At 32.5% G+C, this 21,525-nt stretch overlaps 1 protein-coding gene across 4 annotated transcripts in view; it reads left to right on the forward strand.

Annotated features, from left to right (window-relative positions):
- LOC124364480 (heterogeneous nuclear ribonucleoprotein U-like protein 1) overlaps positions 1-20,934 on the forward strand; it is an 84,956-nt gene extending 64,022 nt beyond the window's left edge. For 2 of the 4 annotated variants that reach the window (XM_046820006.1, XM_046820007.1), the window contains exons 15-21: positions 6,663-6,747; positions 6,998-7,168; positions 7,537-7,847; positions 9,853-9,929; positions 13,742-14,027; positions 16,939-17,132; positions 20,348-20,934. In XM_046820006.1, the coding sequence (XP_046675962.1) occupies positions 6,663-6,747; positions 6,998-7,168; positions 7,537-7,847; positions 9,853-9,929; positions 13,742-14,027; positions 16,939-17,132; positions 20,348-20,491 (1,268 nt within the window). In that variant the 3' untranslated portion in view covers positions 20,492-20,934. Of the gene's footprint in view, positions 1-6,662; positions 6,748-6,997; positions 7,169-7,536; positions 7,848-9,852; positions 9,930-12,476; positions 12,609-13,741; positions 14,028-16,938; positions 17,133-18,204; positions 18,257-20,347 lie in introns of those variants that run through there. The other 2 variants (XM_046820008.1, XM_046820009.1) reach the window with 2 other exon arrangements.
- Positions 20,935-21,525: the final 591 nt, after the last annotated feature.

Here is a 21,525-nt window from a genome sequence, read left to right on the forward strand (position 1 = left end):
TTGTTCTGTTTTTGTATAGGCAGTAGTCCTATTTAATCTCATTCGATAGGGGGTGAATTATTCTACCTTTTATCATTAAGTTTTTGTAAAAGTTATTTTTATACAGCTCGTTGTTTTTCTCAACCAAACAGATGATTTATATTAGCTGATCATTTGAACATTATGTAATGTGATGTTCACTGCTGTTTACAAAGTGTTAAGTTTATATTTTATCCTATTCATTACATAATGTTAAAATGTTTCTGTTTTAGTCTCATAGATAATTGTATAAGTAATTTACAATAAGTGTAAAATAATGTACCACAAGTGTTGTGATTTTCTTTGTTTGATGTTTTTTTTAACAATGGAAAGATTGTGAAGTTTGTTTTTGACAATGGAAGGATTGTAAAGGAAACAGGATTTTTCCAGACATTGCCATTGTTCATTGATAAAAAAGAACCAAAACAAAACGAACACTTCGTTTTCAGATCTGCAATTTGATCTCTTCTTCCGGTGAATCACTAACCTAACACATAATTACAATCTAGGTTAAAATGAACAAATCATACCAGAGCGTTGTGATACACTTAAGTCAGGAATCACAGCCACCATGTTGAATTTCAATTTCACTAACTCTAAAACATACACTTAAAAAATACTACCCACAACACTAATTATTAAAACAGGTCACAATAGGTATGTATTCGCTGACCAACCACCCACCATGTTAGGCGACATAAGTTTTGTAGTTTTGTTTGTGGTTTGTATAGGCGTAGCCTTAGTTATGTGTCTAAGCCAAATCTCGTATCCACTAAATCTTCATTAAAGATTCAGATTTGACAATTAAATCTCTTAGATTCACTTAATCACTAATATTCGGCTTTTAGCAGATGGCAAATTTCCGATTGCTTAAACGGCTTTTGTTGTACGTCGTTTATGGAAAACCATAGATGTACAAACAAATGATCGTAGTTTTTGCAAATATTATTCCCTTGCAGTTTGCTTTTTCTACATTTATGTTTGCACATGCTGGACATTGTTTGAGTCTATTCACAAATAAATGCCCATACCTTAGATAGAAGGTATTTATTCTGGAAGCCCATTTTATAATCTATAAAATAAAGGTAGAAGGTTGAGTATATAGCAGTTCTTAAAATATTACCATTTCTCTGAAACTCCACAAATTCCATTATATAGTGCGATTTTTTTTTCTGAGCGGTTTCCAAAGTTGTAAAAATTCAGAAATTGATTTGGTGATTTTGTTGGAATCAAACTTAGGCTATTAGGATTCCAAATTTTAAAATCGGGAATCTGCTTTTTAAGGTTTGAAATAGGAGTCAAGCTTAGAAAATTCTGGATTTTATTATCACCATCTAGTCTAATTATAATAATTTGTTTTTATGTATATGATGTAAACATTTATAAAACCATTTATATACATTATATAATCCGTGATGCTATTATTTTTCTTATAATTTTATATAGTTATTTGGTTACTATATTTTAGAAAATATAGTCCTGAAAGTATCAAAGATGTAATAGTTTTTATAGCATGTGTTATTTAAAATAATACAGTAAACAATACATAATTTTCTCACCTGTAACTTAGTATTTTTTTATGTTTATCTGAAATGTATCTGACTTCAAGTTATCAAAACATCTTTAGGTAATTTAGCAGTTTTATTTTATTACAATCCAATATTTTGATAATACTGAAAACTAGCTTATTGCAACCAGACTGTCTCCTTTAACCTTTTCGCCGCGAATTAATAAACCAACACTGTTCCAAGATTTACATTTTTGACAAAAAAAATTTTTTTTTCCTACAATTATTAAACATTATTATTTTTTGGTTCCTTGAGATGTTATACACATGTTTTAGTATGAAAAACGCAACATTAAAATTTTTTATGGTGAATAATACATGTTTTTTAGTTATTTTATAAAAAAAATTTGTAAAAAAAATATTAAATTGTATACGTTGGTTGATGTGCAATCTGAATGAACTTTATATCATAATTTAATTGTACATACACCCATATATGATATTGTGTGTAACAAGTAATTTGTACATAATAATATAAATTTACCAGTAAAGCTGAAAATGTGGTGATTCGCACGAGGCGCAGAAGTAGCAGGGAGTCCATGTCTCACAACACTCACTTTTATACATTTAGAATTATTTACACAAAGTTAAAACTATTCATTCTTCAATTTACTTTTTTAATAGTTTCAAGTAATAAGTCACAATAAATACAAGTTAGTAGGCCTAAACATAAAAAATAAAAAATGCAAAAATGTTGTCCAATATTCTCTTATAGCCTTACAAGATTGTCTTGGTTTTTAGCAATTGCAAGTTTTCTTATAAATCTTTATAGAGTGATTAAATTTCAAAACAAGGAACTATGCACAGGGGTGGCTCATCCTGGCAAGTTTTACAAAAATACGATGTTTGCTTTCTTTTTACACGTGCCTTTCCCTTTTTTGGTGCAGCTTGATGGTAGGATACTACAAACAGCACAGTTGGGGTTTGTGGTTTTTATCTCCATATTGGCTGATAAAATGGATTTTCCCTGATAGTCTGTCATCAAGAGGGTTGCTCAATTTTCGACCACGTCGGATTGCAGTTCTAGGTTGCCATGCACTTAGTAACCCGTCAATAACCTGTTCTCGAAACTTTTTGTGGGTTAGAGATCTTACACCATTTTTGCATATTATAAGCTATGCAGCCATTTATCAATGCAATTTCAATGACAAAATGCCATAGGGGGTGGTACCATTTCATTGATTTATGGCCCATAAGGATACGTAGAACAAAACTTGTCAAATAAGTCTACTCCACCCATATTTTTGTTGTACAGTACTTGAATATTGGGTTTCGTGACTTCTCGTCTGACTGTCTTTGATCTGACTTCAATTAATTTTTACTCCAGTGTCACCTACAGTAGAGAGCATGTTTACTTTTCCTGTATCTTGCCAGGAACAATGCTATCATATCCTTAGATTCTCGGATCCATGTTGTTGGGAAGTCACCTTTCTTTTTCTTCAAATTTTTCATTTGTGCAGGCAAATTTTTTTCGGTTTGCTCTCACCGTACCACATGCTCCCAACCCACTCAACCTCAGGTCGTTGAATAAATCAACACTAGAGTAGAAATTGTCCATTGTATATGATTCTGTTAGTAGATTCAAAACCTAGTAACAAATCTTTTACAACTCTACTACCCAGGCCCTCATCTTTACTGTCGGTTTTTCTTCCCAGTATACACCTTGAATCTCAACAGAAATCCATTTGAAGATCACAGAGCGACCATACCTTGATTCCCCGTTTTTGTTGATGGCTTGCTTGGGAGATATTGTTTGAAGGATAGCCTACCTTTAAATTTAACCATACTTTCATCTATAGAAAGTGCCTCTCCAGGCTCATAGTTGTCTAGATATGTTTTAGAAACAAAATCTATCAAGGGCCTTATTTTGAACAGTGGATCATATCCAGGATTACCCTTTGACACCTGATTGCTATTATCATTGAAATGCAAAAAAGACTTGATTAGTTGATTATTGGTCTCTAGAAAATATTTTTGGAAAATGCCGGAGTTTTTGTCAGCCAAAAGCCGTCTTGAAAATATGATTCTTCGTTTTGGCTTATGAATGAGTCCCATTGAAATTTGCGTTGCTACAAAAGCTTTCATGTCCCTTTCATCGATTTCTTTTAGTTGGTGTAGTCTAGAACGTTTGGGGAATGTCAGTTGTTACATCCACAACATTGTAAAGAATAAATATTTGTCTGTTTCAGCTACATATTTATAGATTGCTTCAGGAAAGAATTTATGAAATGATTCAGTTGGAGTTAGGTTTTCAAATTTGACCTTAGGTGTATCACAAAGTGTAAATTTAGGTATTTTGTCTAATACTATGTTAGAACCTATTTGAATTTCATCCCACAAAGTAGCATTGTTTTGTTGAGATTTAGGCCTAGATGCTCTAGGGCTATTTTCATCTAATGGACCATCTATATCACTTTCAGAAGAATAGTCTACATTGTTATCACCTATTTCAAAATCTGAGTCTTCATTACCATGATTCAAATATTCATTAATCTCATCATCGGTTATTTGTTCCATTATTAAACAGGATGACCTCAACAGGTTAGAAATTTTGTAAAAAACTATTGTCCCTGACTAGCCTACATACCTAACAATCACAGCCTTTTTGTTGTAAGATATTCACTAACACAACACTTTTTAATGTTTAATGTTAAAACACTTACTTGCATTAAAATATTAAGCAATAAAAACTAAACAATATGAATACAATAAATCAAAACAAATAACCAAACATAACCAATGTTTAATGTTAGTAAACACGGCAAAAGCAGCAGAGACGCGATCCCGAACAACTGCCAACATCGTCATGTGACTAGTCTAGTTCAAATATTTGCCGCGCGGCTGTAGCACTTTACAGAAGGCAGTGGAATATGGCGTTTACTCACTTGGGACTATAGTCGACTTACACAGCCAACGGAGAAGTTTTTTCTGCTGCCGTGGACTAAAGTCGATTTACGCGGCGCGAACGGAAAAAACGGTGAGTCGACTATTGTCGATTTACGCGGCGAAAAGGTTAAAGTACTCTCTATTAGACACAATTCACTTGTGGCCAAAGTGCCACCAACTGTGCATTTAATGATGTCCGACTTTTTAAGGTATGAATAAGAGCTATGTTATGTCCAAGTAGTAGAGTGCATGCTGAATCTGAGAACAGTAGCTGCTGTAGACAAGCAGTAATTATCAAACATCAGATACTTTCCAGAGAGGCCTTGCATAATGTTATTAGCTTTGTTTCGTTTGACTGTCAATATGACTGGTTAACTAAAATAAAAACAGTCTGGTAACCCATAAATTCCATTGTTGGTATTTGGCATATTATCTGATACGAACAAGTTTTACACACTGTTATATATAATAAAATGTGTTAAAAATAACGGGAATGAGCCGGGAACATTTCAAAAATAATTTTTCCGTCTCCAAGAACTTATAAAAATAGAGACATAATTTGACAGATTCTTGAATCAATAATTGATTATTCACAAAACATTGTATTTTACGCGACGTGGCTCGTGAAATTGTGAATGAAGATTGAAATGTTCGTGAGCTACATCTAAAGCCGGTTGATCTAAGGTTACCTCCAATAGTGTAGTGAGTTTATCTTGGTTAGTTCTACTCCTGTGCCGCGGCAAGCCCCCCCCCCCCCCCAAAAAAAAACCGTAACAATGCATTGGATAAATAAAATTGGCCGATTGATTGTTTCTGACTTCGGCACTAAACGAGTGGTACGCTTTAAGCTGTAATGTTTAGCGGTAGTAACCGGGTTTAAGAATATCCAAAATGTTTATCTCTCCTTATGCAAAAGGGTGGACAGCTCTCCTAGACCAGAATAAGGAGGATATAAGACTGATATTAGGAATGTTGACAGGACATGGCCCTCTGAGGAAGCACCTTTTGAAGGTAGGCCTTAGTCAGAGCAGCGAATGTAGACTCTTTGGAGAAGAGGAGGAGTCAGCGGAGCACATTTGGTTGGATTGTCCTGCCATAGTAGAGACTAGGAAAAGATACTTGGGAGCATATCTCCTCAGCCCCAAGGACATTAGAGAACAGGAGCCCTTAAATCTGATTGGCTTTTGCAAAAGCCTCGGTTTTTGAGGGCACAAATTAAAGTAAGGGAGGCGCAAAGGTCCTTTTAGGACTAAGTGCGGGAACAAATTGTCCTTTTCCCTCAGGAAGGGGGGGGGGGAAAAAAAAAAAAAAAAAACTGATACAGACGGGTTTATTGTACTTAACTATTATTCAATCGCCGAAGTGGGGTGTCCGGACGAAGTTGTCCAACTCTTATTCTTGAGAGAAAATAATGTTTTGGAAAGACGTGTGTTAGATAGATAGCACAAGCCAAAAATGTACAGTGTTACAAACAGGCTTCAGAGTTCTGTTCGTTGAATAATATGCCCTTGTGTACCGGTGAAATCATTGTCTGGTACCGAAAGTCAGTCCACCGCTAGACGTCTGACCAGCAATACTTGAGCTGCAGTCTGCTCCACGGTAGCGCTGTGTTGGTAATTATTTGTTATCTTTATATTTCCGAGTTGGAAACATGTATTTTCTAAACATCAAACACTTTGGTACTTTGGAAAGGAAGGTTATTAGGCATACACAATGTTATGTTGGCATTGCTTGCAAATACTGCTAATGACGATAAAACGTCATCTTTGCACTTGGTGTAAGGGTTAAATACAGTACTACAGTTGTCTATTTGGTTTGAAAATAGACTAGATAATCGGAAATTTTCTACTGGGAAAACCAGGAAAACCGGGAATTTGAAATGAGGTTTTTAATGGCCACCCTGTATAAGCTCTTAACTCTGCTGTAGTTGTATTTTATTTTCTGCAAATGGTATATACAAAAAGAATTGTTATGAATTGGGTTTTAATAGACTGTATCAATGTACAGTAAAAATATTTTGGAATAATCCATATATTTTTCTGATTGTAAATCTTTATTTCTCAAAATTTCTTTTGGGTCCTTCAGGAAAGCTTATACTGTCGGGTTAACATAGTGTGGCTAACAGTCGTACTTAATTAAATTTGAAAAGCATTTTTAGTTTGTGTTATTTAAAAATTCTACTGCGTTCCAGGAGGCATGGATCGAGGAGGGAGAGGAGGTTGGCAGCCAAGAGGAGGAGGAGGAGACCGAGGTGGCAGAGGTGGTTGGAGAGACAGGTCAGACAGAAGGCTTATAGGCTGTTTAATAGAAAATGTTTCAGGGTTATAATATAGTAGTAATGAGAGTCCTTTATCATATTATATAACTTAATTTCAATTTTACAACAGTGATCTATAAAAATGGCTCTAATAGTTAATATGGTATATTTTATGGCATGACGTGGGTTAGAGTTTGTTTTGATTCTCTTATTTGGATAAAATTACAATTTGCTCATGTTTCGTCATACAATCTATGCGCCTGTTGTAGGAGTCCTGGTGGAGGAGGTGGTTATGACAGAGATATGGATAACAGGGGACCGGGAGGTGGGCCCTGGAGAAATAACCGCAACAATGATCACCGTGACCGCCCATATGATCGCAATCAACGTGGGGGTCGAGGAGGACGAGGTGGTGGTGGCTTTGATCGCAACAACTTCAGGTATAGTGTAGCCTGCCAGATCTTATTTGTTTTTATATATTACAGTAGGTTCATGAAGTTTAGGTCATTGGACGGCTGATTATGCCCAATAATGGAAAAACTGGATTACATTAATTATTAATTAAATTTTTTTATTTTTATAATGATAATACAAAAGCAATGTATTGTGTTTCGGATGTACTTAAGAAGAAATTTTGTTTGAACAGTAGAGCTGTTGGGGTTTTGTTACCTGAACACATATATAACATTCAGGACGTTTAAAATTAAATAACAATAAAAGCAGTAATATATTTATAAATTAAAAATAGGAGAATATGAATATTTTGTAAGTGTTACTCCAGTTTACAATATATTTAATGATGTTACAGGGACAATGAAGGTGGTTATGGTGGTAGAGGGGGTGGTGGCTTCCGAGACAATGACTATAATCGTGGTGGTAGTGGTAGTGGCGGCAGTGGCAGTGGCTATGATAGAGATGACTACAACAATCGTGGTGGTGGCGGCGGCGGCTACAATCAGCGAGATAGTGGCTACAATAACAGAGATGGAGGATTTAGAGATGGAGGTGGCCGTGGCAGAGGCGGTGGTGGAGGAGGTAGAGGCAGCTTTGATCGTGATCAAAGGGGAGGCGGCAGAGGTGGCTTTGATAGGAACAGAGGTGGCTACAATGACAGGCGAGGTGAGTATACTATTGTCTCTTGAGGGTTACCTTTTACTATTTGAAATACTGTTCGACTTTACAACGTAATATTTATATAACATTCTTGGAAATTTTAGGAATTACTGTAAAATAAAAAATACAAATGCATTGTATATTTTGGTCACTCAAATTGTGAGTAATGCAGCGAGAAACACAGCTTGACTCCTAACAATCTTTTGTAGTGCTGTGGAGCTATATGGAGTTTTTGTCGTCCTAAATCCTGTTATTATGTGATATAAGTAGATCTAGATTATGTTATCATACATATGTTACTAGTAGTACCAAAATTAAAGATATAACTTTTTCGGGTGCTCATGTGATCTGAGATTTAATACTACCTAAAACTTATCTCAAAGGACGTTTTTCTTTTTTTTTTTGTTTGAGGTGCGGTATGATGTCGCTCCACTGAAGACCTCATTGATGGTCAAAAGCATTTCTGATTGTTACTTTCCTAAACTCAAATCATGTCTCAGATCGGCCAAATTTTCCGACATCAGATTACGTTGGATGATCTGGCACTTGAACTGAGGTTTGGAATGTACCGATTGGATATGCAGTGGACATACGTGCGGGCTTTAAAGCACAGATGAGAATGAAAATGAAATAATATATTCTTCTTAAATTAAGAATGCTACAGTGTGAACCGCAATTTTTTAAGTTGACAATTATCGACTGTTAATATATAAATAATTATGTTAGGTTCAGTTGTGCTAGCCATAGGTTTTTAATATTATGGCTAGTAATTCCGGGCAAATGTCTTTATTAGTTTAATTGTAAACTACTGAAGGAATAAATTATTTCTTATTCTTATTCTTTCTTATTCTCTCCAACTTGCATCAAAGATGTCAAAGTACCAAACTTCATACTAATCGATACATCGATTTATCCACTATCGAATGCTACCATTACTTTTGTCAAAAGCTTTATAGTTACTACATAAAGTGGCTTTTTGATGATGATGTTAGACCGTCTCTGCAGTGATGGTCACCAGTACCTGAGTTACTAAATTAATTTGTGCACTTTAAATTTTACACACAGATAACAGAGTTAAACTGGTAAACCCAACAGTATAACTATACTGGCTGTATATATTGGTATAGTTGTACTTAAACTATATACATGTTTTCTAGAACACATCCCAAAATGTGTCCTGGAAGTTTTTTAAGTTCCGGGTGTCTAGCTGGTAGTTTTACATGTTCCCTCAAAACGGAGGTTTTTAATTTTATACCACTTAACACGTTCGTGACGATCACGATTTGATTGATTTTGATACATAAAACAAAACTTTTTTACGTAAAAAGGATTAAAAGCCACTTGAAAATGCTATAAGATATATTTTATGTCTATTGCAAATACGGTTGGGTTAGTCTCAATATACAAAAAATTAACGAAACATGTGGCTCTAGAGCCCCACATTGGGGATCTGTGGTGATGGTAAGGCATTGTCTCCCTAACCCCACACCGGGTTTTAAGAAAGTGAGTGGGGCTCTAGAGAAACTATGTTAACATGCTAACTGATCCACCACTACATATAACACATAGTTTAATTGACTTTTTTCATAAAATGATGATTTAGCTGACCTCATGTTTGCTTCCAAGCCAACATAACGGTGTAGTTTTGTATTTTAGAGAAGTATGTAATATACATTAACATTTGGTATTTTGAATTACAAATAAAACACAAATAGCTGAGGTAAAGTTGTAGTTTGAGAAATCAAAGCAAAATAAATTTGCAAGCTATTGAATATTTTTCAACTTTGTAGACATTGCTAATCTGTACAGGCAGTAAAACAGTCTCACAGGAGCAGCACCAACAAAGGATTGTATCAGGAATTTTGGTGGTAGCAGATTTCTGACACAGAATATAAAAGGGTTGATATTGTTAGTTTATAAAAGCATGTAAAATGAATACAGAAATTTAATTAAATTAAAAATACTGTTACATAAACCATTTTTACTGATTTTAATTGGATGATTATTACAGGAGGTGGTGGAGGAAACAGAGACGGAGGCTATGATCGCAACAGAGGGGGACCGGACAGGGGACCTCGAGATAACAAGGTAAGTAGTAGTGTGGTTGTAAATTTTATGTTAAAAATATTGGAATACGCTTACAAATAACTCTTCTCATATTTTATTAACCCTCCGACTGATAATAAGAATCTTCCAGAATGATATGCTGGATTTTATCTTTGCGACGCATATTTTTCAGATATTAAAAAAATATGCTAAATGGTAAGTAATAATTTTGTCATATATCTTTTTTTGTTAGAAACCTGAATAAAATTATGCACTTACCAGATAACATCTGCCATCAATCATTCATCAGTCGGCAGGTTAAACCATAATTGAAAAATAATTCAATCATACTTCTTTTATTCAAATAATTTAGGGGTTTTGTTTGAGATTGCTTTTCATTACAAGATAATATTGCAATTAACTTATTGTTATAACATTTATTTGTATTAGTTTTTAATTATTTTGCATATGTTTTACAGTATTACAGAAAATTTGTCTTTGATAGTGCTGTACTAAGTGTAGTTTAAATAGTGAACATTTGTTTTATTAATAAAGCTTTATGCAACTTGTTGCAAATTTTATAGTTAAGTCTTGCCTGGGGCTATAGCAAACTGATTCTTTTTTGCCAAGGTTTATTTTGTGACTATTCTTGTGTTATGAAGTGTTATTTGCTATTGAACAAAACATGGCAAGTGTTTTTTAATAAAGCTTTAACCCAAGAACTGGCAACTAAATTATCTCTATTTGGAAGCCACTTTTCCAGGTTTTGCAAGGGGGTAGTTTATAGAAAATATAAGAAATACTAAAAGTTATTTAGTTATGAATTGTCATAAATAATTTTTTCATTCAAATCTGTATTTTTTACTATGCATACTTTTATAAGTAAAATTCTTATTTTATTTTTTTGGAAATTTTAAACTTTTTGTATATTGTTTTCGTTTTATTGGGATGAGACCATACCAACAAAAGTTTTAAATTTATTTTAAATCAAAATTGCAAAATATAAAAATTATTTAAACATTTATTTAGTTTCAGAAAATATAGTTTGATGGACTTATTTAATAAAGTTGTATTTTTATGTTGATAAAACTTTGCAACACTTGGAGGTTAAGTGGTAGAGAGGACTTTTAAGTCCTAACTTCGCCTCTGTAAATAAAGGCATTTTTCATTTCATTTCATTTCATTTCATTTCAACACAGCAATTTTTGTTATGGAAATTGACATTACCCTGGTAACATATATTACAGCAATAATAGTTATTTTTTACATGAAATAGTGTTATATTATATCAAAATTCAGGAATAACATATAATTTATCAACAACAAGTACAAGTACAAAATGATGTTGCATAACTCATATTTATGAATCAGGAAAGCATAAACTTTTCATTTATGTCAAACTTTATATCTTAAAAGTTATAAGCGATGTTCAAATTTTCTTCTCATTTGAAAAAATAAAATTTTATTTATCCACTAAACACTCAGTATTGTGAACACATATCCCTAATTGTTATAAAAATGTATTTACAAAAATGTACAATTATAAACCAATGTTTGGTTGGGCCACTGAGATCTTGCACTAGGCCTCATCAGATTCAACACATGGTCTACTGGTTCACTTCCTAACAACTCTCTTATATCACTAGATTGATCTAAATAGTTCCTATCCATTTTAAATGCATGTAATGTAAGTAAAATTCAATGTATTAAATAAATAAAACTTGCTAAAATACAAACAACACTCCTAACCTAGGCCTATATAGATTACAAAACTTGGGTTATTTTGAAACAAATAACTAATTATTCCTTTCACTACATCGCTCCCATGAAAGAGAAATAATTTTCAAAACATGATTATACTACTTGATTAAATAATAACTTCAAATAATATTATGTACTTGCAACAAGAAACATGAATAAACAAACTAACCAGTACTTAAACAATAGCAAAGAAATTACAAGAGTGAAAATTAAATACATTATTAATTAAATGTTATATTGTTTTCTCTCCGACTTGTATCAAAGATCTAAAATTACCAAATTTCATACTGATTGATACATTTATTTATTCGCTATTTAATGCTACGATTAATTTCGCCGAAAAGCATTATAGTTACTTTATAAAGTGGCATTTTCACGATGATGTTTTACCGTCGCTGTCCCTGCAGTACCTAAGTTAAATATAAAACGAAATGAAATATCAACTGATAGCAAATTTTTTGTTGAAGTTGACTTTAATTACACAAAACATTTCCATGCTACACTAAATCGACTAAACTACTAAACTGAGCTGTGTGTGATAGTTACCTACTAGTCTAGTATCTCTTGGGTACCTTTTGTCTCAGAAACTACCGCAGTAAAGTAATATGGTAATATCTTGATAATTTTAAAATTTAAATGTTTTTGTGCCATCTAATGATTTAATCTGTACAATTATGACAAGAAAGAAGTATACTTTGTACAATCCCAGAAATGATGTTTAAAGAGATATTTAGTTGGAATCTTTATATTCCGAAACATGTATTTAGCTGGTTTTTTTTATCCACTGTTTGTAAGGCTAGTGTGGACACTGATTTTACATTCTTACAGATGATGCTTGTGAAACAAGAGACTAACCCAGACATTATTCCTATCATGAATCCTCATGTCCTCCCTGCCTTGATTTTCCAGGTCTGTCACTTGCTCAGTAGTTCAAATGTAAGGTGAATTAAAATATAATGCAATACATTCTTCTACCTCCATTATTGGAGATATGTTTGTCGAATTAAATTACTATCACTTCCTTTTGATGGAAGTGAAAGAAGGAGATATGTTATCACACCAATCTCCACTAACAGAGTCTGACAACGCAATAAGTCTCATATTACCTCTGAAATGGAGGGCTTGTTCTCAGGTGAGCTAATGGGTATTGATTGTTCATCCCAGTATATTTCTGTTCTCTGACTCTTGGCCACTAAATTATGTTAAAAATGAACAATAAACATTTAATGGGCTCAATACAGAATAAGTAATATAACATACTGACTTGTGAATATGATAACCACTGTATTTCTAAATGATTCAGATCAAATTTGACTTCTTAGTAGTACATTACATATACCTTTTTAGATCTTCAGTATACAGCCTCATTCAATAAACAGTTTAATGACGGAAAATGTTTTTATTCTTACAATGCTTTTGTCTATTGCAAAAAATAAATCATATCCAATAATATCCTAATTTTTGAATAAACTTAAGAGTAATGAAATATGAAACATTGTTCGGTGTTTGGAGCAAAGGTAAAACAATTGAAAACTTGAATGTGGATTTAATAATCAAAATTAATTAGATTAGGATTAATTAGTTGGTTTTATATAACAATCAAATAAATTTTTTTGAAATCTGAATATTTATAATTGATCAAAATCATTGATGACCAAACGCTTTAATGAATATGAATGAATCAGTTACTGATCATGGTAGTGGGGGGCTGTAAGTATGAAGAGTGCGTTTCATGAGGTTGGTACACATACAGACCCAACCACCTTTTGGTGGTCAACTGCATTTTTTTCTTTTTTTGGCAAACTTCAAAATCTCACGAAAAATACACCTAAAGTTAACACTCTTTAAATACTAAAACTCTTAACAGTTGTGTTATTAGGCTTCTGAATCAAGTAGACAAAATTTGGCAAAAATAATAAAAAATGTATTTACTCATTAAGCACTCTAGGCACATGTGATGACCACAAGTTTTTAACAAAAATTGGAAATTACAAACAAATACATTAGCTTGGGTGTTTTTTATGTGATTAATTTGAAATATTATTCAATCTCTTAAGAGAGTGTTTAGTTATCGTTTGGCTTTGACATTACAGGGCGGTAACTCTGGAAACCAAAACAACCAAGGAGGTGGAGGAGGAGGAGGGGGTCAAGGTTGGGGCAACCAGGGCTACAACTCTGGCTGGGGTCAAGGAGGAGGTGGCTACAATAACCAGCAGCAACAGCAACCACAGGGCTACAACCAGGGCAGTGGCGGTGGCTACAATCAGGGTGGTGGGGGTGGTGGTTTCAACCAGGGTGGGGGTGGAGGTGGCGGCTACAACCAGCAGGGCAACCAGCCACCTGCTACAGGCTGGGGTCAGCAGGCCTGGGCAAATAAAGGTAAATGTAATTAAGAGAAAATATTTACGTTTTCAAATTTTCTATCATAAAATGTCTAGTTAATTAAAATGTTCAAGTAATATAAAGTAATAAATAATTTTATTATTAAAATATTAATTTTAAAATATCTTATTAAAAATTGTTAATAATTGATTTTCAGTACCAGAATGATATGAACCAATTCTCTTTAGTGTCAAACTAAAATTTAATGTAAACCTAAACAATAAAATAATTTACATCAACAGTGAAAGTTCTAATCTCTTATAAAGCCAAAGATTTCACTAACTGTTTTCAGTTATTTTAGTTCAAACAATTAAACTGTTTAACTTGAAAACTTTGAGGTTCAAATTTTGAAATAATATTTGTTGGCGTTGTTAATAATTATCCAATTGAAATAGATATAATTTTGTTAATTCAGAATTACATTATTTCATAATATGTAAATATAGAGTGATTTATATTGATGATTGGTATTAGGACTTGTAATGACTTTTTAGTATTCTGATTTTCACTTTTGATGCTCATCATGTTCATGACACTAGATGCATAAGCCTAAGAGCTAAGATAATTTCTAATGGACTATTATAATTTCTACTGTTACCTATTTAAAAATACATGCACTTATTAATTAAAGGATTAAATATGGAAATTAATCATTATAGTACCATTGAGTATTCTACACTATTCTCTTATGCTGGTGATACTGCTTTGTAGATAATCTTAATAGTACTGTTTACATATATTTATATTAACCCTTTGAATGCCAACGTGCGATTTTACCGGACGTCAAAAGGTGTCTGAAAAGTGCCGAAGTCTGAATTTACCGGACGTTTAGGAAAAAAAAATCATTACATATAGAAAACTTAATATTTTTAAACTAATATATTGAATTGTTAGTGAAGATCTTTTCTTTTCAAAATAAATTGTTATAATACACTTTCGATCAATTGACTTTAATGAAAATCACCCGTTAAATCACCGTAGTATGTATATATGTACATATATACATATCTAAATGCAATTAATGAATTATAACCAAGCAAAGGTGAAACCAATTTAGTTAGTGGTTAATTATAATTGATGCAAATGCAATGAAACTCAGTAGTTATTATTTTTGTCTGCTTTTGGGATCAATTCAACCTAAAAATTACACTTAAAATTCTTAGCCAACATTATTGCAACAAAATACTTATTTTGTATTATTACATCTTGCACCAAGGACTGATGTCTAAGCATTGGAAAATATTGTTTGCTTGTATTTACTCTGATAAGAGCTGTGGTATAAATCTATGTGGAAATCCCTCTTACAACAAAATTTTACTTAAATACAATAACAATCTAAAAGTAATGGTTAATACCATGATTTTTTCTTGCAAGTCACTATTTACTAAAATTCATATCTCTTATCATACCATGTATTTACATACAACTGTAGTAAAACTTTGTAAAAAAGTAAAGTTAAGTTGTAGATGTAAAGTTTTGTAAAACTGAATGTTTTAATTTTGTGATAATACAACCCATTTACATACTAAAATATATTTTACATTTTGAAATACTACAACAATTGAAATAGTCCTTCCGGCTCAGTCGGAAAGAAGTAAGTTGGTTTTGTGACAACTGAAATATCAGTAATTTTTTTCTCAGGGGAGTTACTTGTGGGCCTACTCAATATCTTGAAAATAGTTAGAGATACAAAAATATTGTTAATTATACAAAATCTAGGAAATGTTATAAGCATTCCAGATAAATTTTTCCTCTTCGGTCATAAATAATGAAGTTAAGATTTAAAAAAAAGTTTGAACGGCTGTCATATTGAAAGAAAATGGCGTACCAAGCTATCCCATAAACTTAACCAAAATATTTATAAAATTTTATAAAGATTCCAGAACACAGATTGTTTTTTCTCAATGTCCATAAATATCAAAGTTGTAAATTTAAAAGTTTTAAAACTGCTGCCATATTGAAATGAAATGGGTAATTATTTATAAGATAATTTTTTGTACTAAGTTTCAACTTGTTTGAACTTTTTAGGATAGTTATTGTTTATAAAAGCTGCATTATGTATATAAAACTTGAAATGGGGGATCATTTTGAGTTCTTGGGTTAGTTTTCAGTGGTTTTTTAAAAACTTGGAAAGTACTACCATGAGGACAGTTGCAACAGGCTTGGTGGGGGTGTCCACATTTTACTCTATCAAACTTCACCATGACATTTTTCAGGTCAAAATAAGTAAGACATGTCATATAAAGTACAGTCCTCTCTTGCATAGTTTAGTTCTATCTTGCTTAGTTTAGGAAAAATACTTATATATTTCAACTGAAAGAAGGCATAAAGTTCAAACTTTGGTAAATCTTTAGTCTAATAAGAATTAATAAAAAAATATCAGATTTAAAAATGGCAGCCATGCACACTTCAAACTTTAATAACTAAAAAACGGGAGATTTTATTTCTACTTTTTAAAGAATAGTGAAACTTTTACATAAGGTTTACATAGGTTACTTTTTACATAAACATTTTGATACCAAGTTTATTTCACTGTGATAAATTATAATAATGGAATAGTAAATGTTTTATTGACCATCATACGTTATTTAGAATACTTTAATTGACTTATTAATGTTGTTTAACTGTGATTAATGATCACCTGATCATTTCAATAATAACATTACATTAACTGCGACATTACAAATTGAAAAACTTTAATAATCTTATATAACTTGTATATTATCCTATCTGATGCAATTTCAATATTTGATGTATTGAAAATAAAAGAATATTTTTGTATTTGTACTCAATTCAATCTCAAATTTCACTATTTGCACTTCCCTAAGTATGGCCAAAATTTACCAAATTTAGAAAATTGATATGCAATACCAATCTATGACTTCTAAAGTGCTGCGTCGGTTTCTAGGTGGCTATGGGACAGGTGCAAATCAACAACAGCCTGCCCAAGCCCCCCCAACTGGTGCAACTCCAACAGCAACACCTGCAGCAACTGGTTACAACACTACTGGTGGTTACACACCACAGCAGACCGGTTACAACCAGGCACAGTACCCTCAGGGCTATTGGGGCCAGTACGGCTACGGCCAGGGCTGGACTCAGGTCAGTACTAAACTATTAGCAAAGTGATTTTTATAAGAAAAATACAGATAAATTTCATTTGACATAAATTGTATTGTCTAACTAACAAAATGCTTTGAATTTATTGGAATGTTGAAAAGGTTTATTTTGGTTAGTGAAGTACTCACATCACAGAGACCTGTTGTGCATGAAGTTTTCTTTAATTGAACAGCAATAAACAAATATAGCACTTACAGTGTTCACTTAATTGATAGTTAAGAAATAGAAAAACAAATAATCTGAATCTACTAAGCTAAATAATAAATCAACCTGTATTTAATTAAGAAGATGTGTTATTGTTTTATTTAAAAAAGGATCATTCTTAAACTGTACAAGTCATCCCTTGAAAAAATTTGGATCAAATGTCTTCTGTAACTTAATGTCTGTGAATTCAAAAGTTCTGTATATATACGTTTTTGATACAGTTAGTTTAAAATTTGTTTGGGTCTACTAAAAGGTAAAATAATGATTGTGTGTAGTTAATGTTTTATCTGAAGTGTCCAAAAACTGCTTGAAACATGTGTCCATGGACAAATTCTTGTCATTATCATTGAAATGGTTGATAATCAAAATGTAACTTTCTTAAAAATCACATTGTTTCACACACATTCATGATTTCAATTATAAAGCTAAAGGATTAAACATTTTTCAACTGAGTTGGTTTTTAGGCAAAGAAAGGTTTTACTCAGCATGGAAACTGATATTTGCATGCTTCAGTTTCTGGTTTTTTGGAGTGTGCTGTATAATGGGGTTTGCACGTTGAGTGTTATTACTATTGTTATTTTTACAAAGAATGTTGGCAGTTATGGAAATGTTCACTTGAGTCAATAAGAAGTGACTGCTAAACAGTATAACTGGAATCATTACAAGGAGTACTATTTAGAAGAGAATTTCGTAGTTAGTCAATTTTGATAAACACTTGCATTTGAACATTAACAACTCCATATCCTATAAATGATCCTGCATGCCTTTTTGCTCCCAATTTGCAGCAAAGTTAAAGTGAAGGAAACTGTTGAAAATCGCTTCCTGTCTTTAAACCGTCCAATTTTCACAGGTTTCCAAATAAACAAACCACTGCGGCGTCGCAAGTTTCCATTGTATATACAGTAAGTAGTTATCCAAATTTGCTAAAAGAATTAATTAAATGTTGAACATGTTGTTGCTCGAGCATACGAGCATGTGGCTCCCAATCGCTGGATTGAGAAACAATGTTGAAGCTTGGAACAATTCATGTGGACAAGGACAGTTCACTTTTAGACTTGTTCAACTTTCTTAACAAGTTCACTGATCAATAATGTATATGGATTAGCTCATATGTTAGAATCTGCTAATGGCCAAGAATTAGTTAGATTACAATTATTGGTTTTATAAAAAAGATGGCTTATTCTGATTGAGACAATGAAGATAGAGAAGTTGGTTAATAGTTCATTGAAGTGATGATAATGATCAAACATGACATCAAACTGTATTGTTGTTGATTCCACTCGCTGTATTGGTTATAAAGTGTACTGAGTAAGTATCAAACAAGGTTTGCAAACATTTATGCAACTTTAACTGACATTCAGATTATCTCCCATGGACCTGCTTGTTTAGCCATAAATATGTCAAGACTTATCAGATTATATGCTGGTATCAGTGGTATAGATGTACCAAAGCTGAATATTACAATTTTGCTCGGAAGAGAGGATTTGATCAAACACAAAAATGTGCTCTCAGCTCAGTGTTCGTAAATAGTATGCTATAACTTTATTTTTATAATGGCAGTAACACTTCTGATTCTCTTTTGTGCACAATAAACCAAACTGTTTAATTGAATTTTAGGTACATTTACAGGCACTGGGTAAGTAATTAAACACATTTTGTTAGCTATTAACACTTTATAGAGAGGTTTCAATTTATTTTATCAGTTTTAAACTAGAGTTTTGTTTCAGGCAGTGTTAAGTAGTATAAAGGTTTTAAGCTTTAATAATATGTAAATTAGTTATAAGATGCAATTATAAAATAGTATTTAAATAATGTACAAAAGACTGTACTTAGATTAGACCTTTTGAGTAAGAGTTCAAAATCAATACAGTAAAACCCGGCTAACCAAAATAAAGGGAAAGGGGCAGCCATTTTGAATAACCAATTTTTTGGTTAACCCAATCACATCTAATAATATCCTATTAGAATAGTTATGTAGATGAAATGAATGATGTAAAAACGATTTCTGTAAGTTATACTTTGGGAAAGGTGGTAGGAGCAGAGTAGATGGATGACTAATAGCAGTGGGATGAGTCGTGGCTGCGGCTGCTGGCATAGCACAGCACATCGGTGGGCTCTTGTGCAGGGCAGCGGTGGTTTGGTGAGAGAGGGAGAGGATGAATAACATCCTGTTACAGTGGCGTGTCATGCACATACCCACTCTTCTGTCTAAAGGCAGGGGTTAGGCACGGTGTTCAGCTGTTGAATATAAACTATTTTGCTCAATTATTTATATGCATGTGAATGATAACCGTTTCCGTTGACCCAGGTTTTGGTTGACCTGAGTCCGGGGTTTTAGTGCATAAATTTTCTACAAAAAACTCGAAGGGCATTAGATTTTAATTAAGAATTTTATGAAAACATAATTTCATACTCATTAACAAAATAAAATAGATTATAGCAAGATTAAAGCATGTTTCAAATTATATATCAGCTTATTTCTATTTTAATACTGAAAATGAGGCAGCTTTTGTGGATTGGTTTATTGCTTAGTGCAGCTCACATTTTAATATTTTCCCTGATTTATTTTGACTAAAAAGCAAGACACGATGTTACAAATAAATTTTGAAATAAATAAAAGTCTAAAGAAATCCAAAATATGTCTTTTATTTTACTATGATCAGTTAGTATAGAATGGTATCACGTTCAATAATCATATTGAACATATATATTAAACTTATAAATTTATGAACTTACAAATAAACTGTATTTGGATGAATTTACTATTTATTATCTCTTAAATTAAATTAAATTATTTATGTTAAAGAAAAGCTTATTGAAGAAATTTTAAACACAGTGTGAATATTGAATTACTATATTAAATTCAATTTGCATCCAGTCTATGTAATTCCCCAATAGTAATTTCTTTTCATTTAAAGAAAAGGATTAGGATTAGAAAGTATTTTAGAGAACGTGTGAACACAGTTGAATGACATTAGGAGGTGCTGTTACAGAATGCAGACGGGACCTACTCCTACCCGCAAGGCTGGCAACAATACGGTTATAACTACGGACAGGCTGGAGCCGCGGCAGCCATGGCGACACCTGCAGCCGCAGTTGGCAACCCTGCAGCTGCCACGCAGCCAGCTGCCAAGTGAATTAGTACCTGACACGTTCCATTCTCTCAACATTTTAACCTATTAGCTTACTCTGTAGATGTCTAGCCTTGCACACCAAGGCTGAACTGTTTGTTTAAGTTATAATTTTAAGTTTTGTACAATGAGGAAAATATTGTATTGTTTTTTAGTGATTAATGTGGCTGAAATTATTAATAATTACTGCATTCTGTAAGTAACAGTTTTGAAAAAGATCAACACAATTTATAGAGATCCATCAAGATTGATTTAATTGGAGCAGTTATGTAACTTACATAATTAACAATTTTGACATAATAACATAATAATTCATAATTTTGACTAATGAACATTTTATCAGTGCTCCAATTAAGTAAGTCTTGTTAGATCTCTATTAATTGTAATAATATGTATTCTATAGTGAGCATTTCTTATCTTGAACGACTAAATAAATCTCTATAAATTTTTGTCTGTCTTTTCTTCTTGTCCCTTTTAGATATTAACACGTTTGATTGGCTTAAACTAAAAGAGGTATTGAATTTGTTGGATGTGATTAATAATCATTAAGGACCTGACAGGCATTCTTTAAAATGTGTCACTGTCTGTCCGTGTGATAAGAAAGGTCTTGGAGACTTGAAACTTAATACAGGCTCCTCTTGGTCTAAGGAAGGAACATAATTGGTTTTGGCGGGTAAAATTCAAATTGAAATCTGTAGGTCATAGATTTGTGTTCTAATTTACAGAGGAATTTCTTGCAAGTTGTCAAGTGATTTGGGGGTACTCATTTTACATGAGTTATACAGAGGTGCTTGGAAATAGGACTGGTTTGTAATGCATATAAAATAAAAATTCAAATATTAAATAGGAACTTTTTAACTTATAGGTAACTTTTTTTATAGGAACTTTTTGGTTTGTTTTGACCCCAGGATTATACTCCTGAAGTTTGTTGGTGTATTTCAGAACTCAGAAATTCTTTATTGACAGACAAAATAACACTGCAAAATAGTGTCAACAATAATATGTAATAGTTAATTACATCAGGTGATTCAAAATAACCT

Source organism: Homalodisca vitripennis, chromosome 6 (assembly GCF_021130785.1).
Source record: "Homalodisca vitripennis isolate AUS2020 chromosome 6, UT_GWSS_2.1, whole genome shotgun sequence".
Lineage (NCBI taxonomy): Eukaryota > Metazoa > Arthropoda > Insecta > Hemiptera > Cicadellidae > Homalodisca > Homalodisca vitripennis.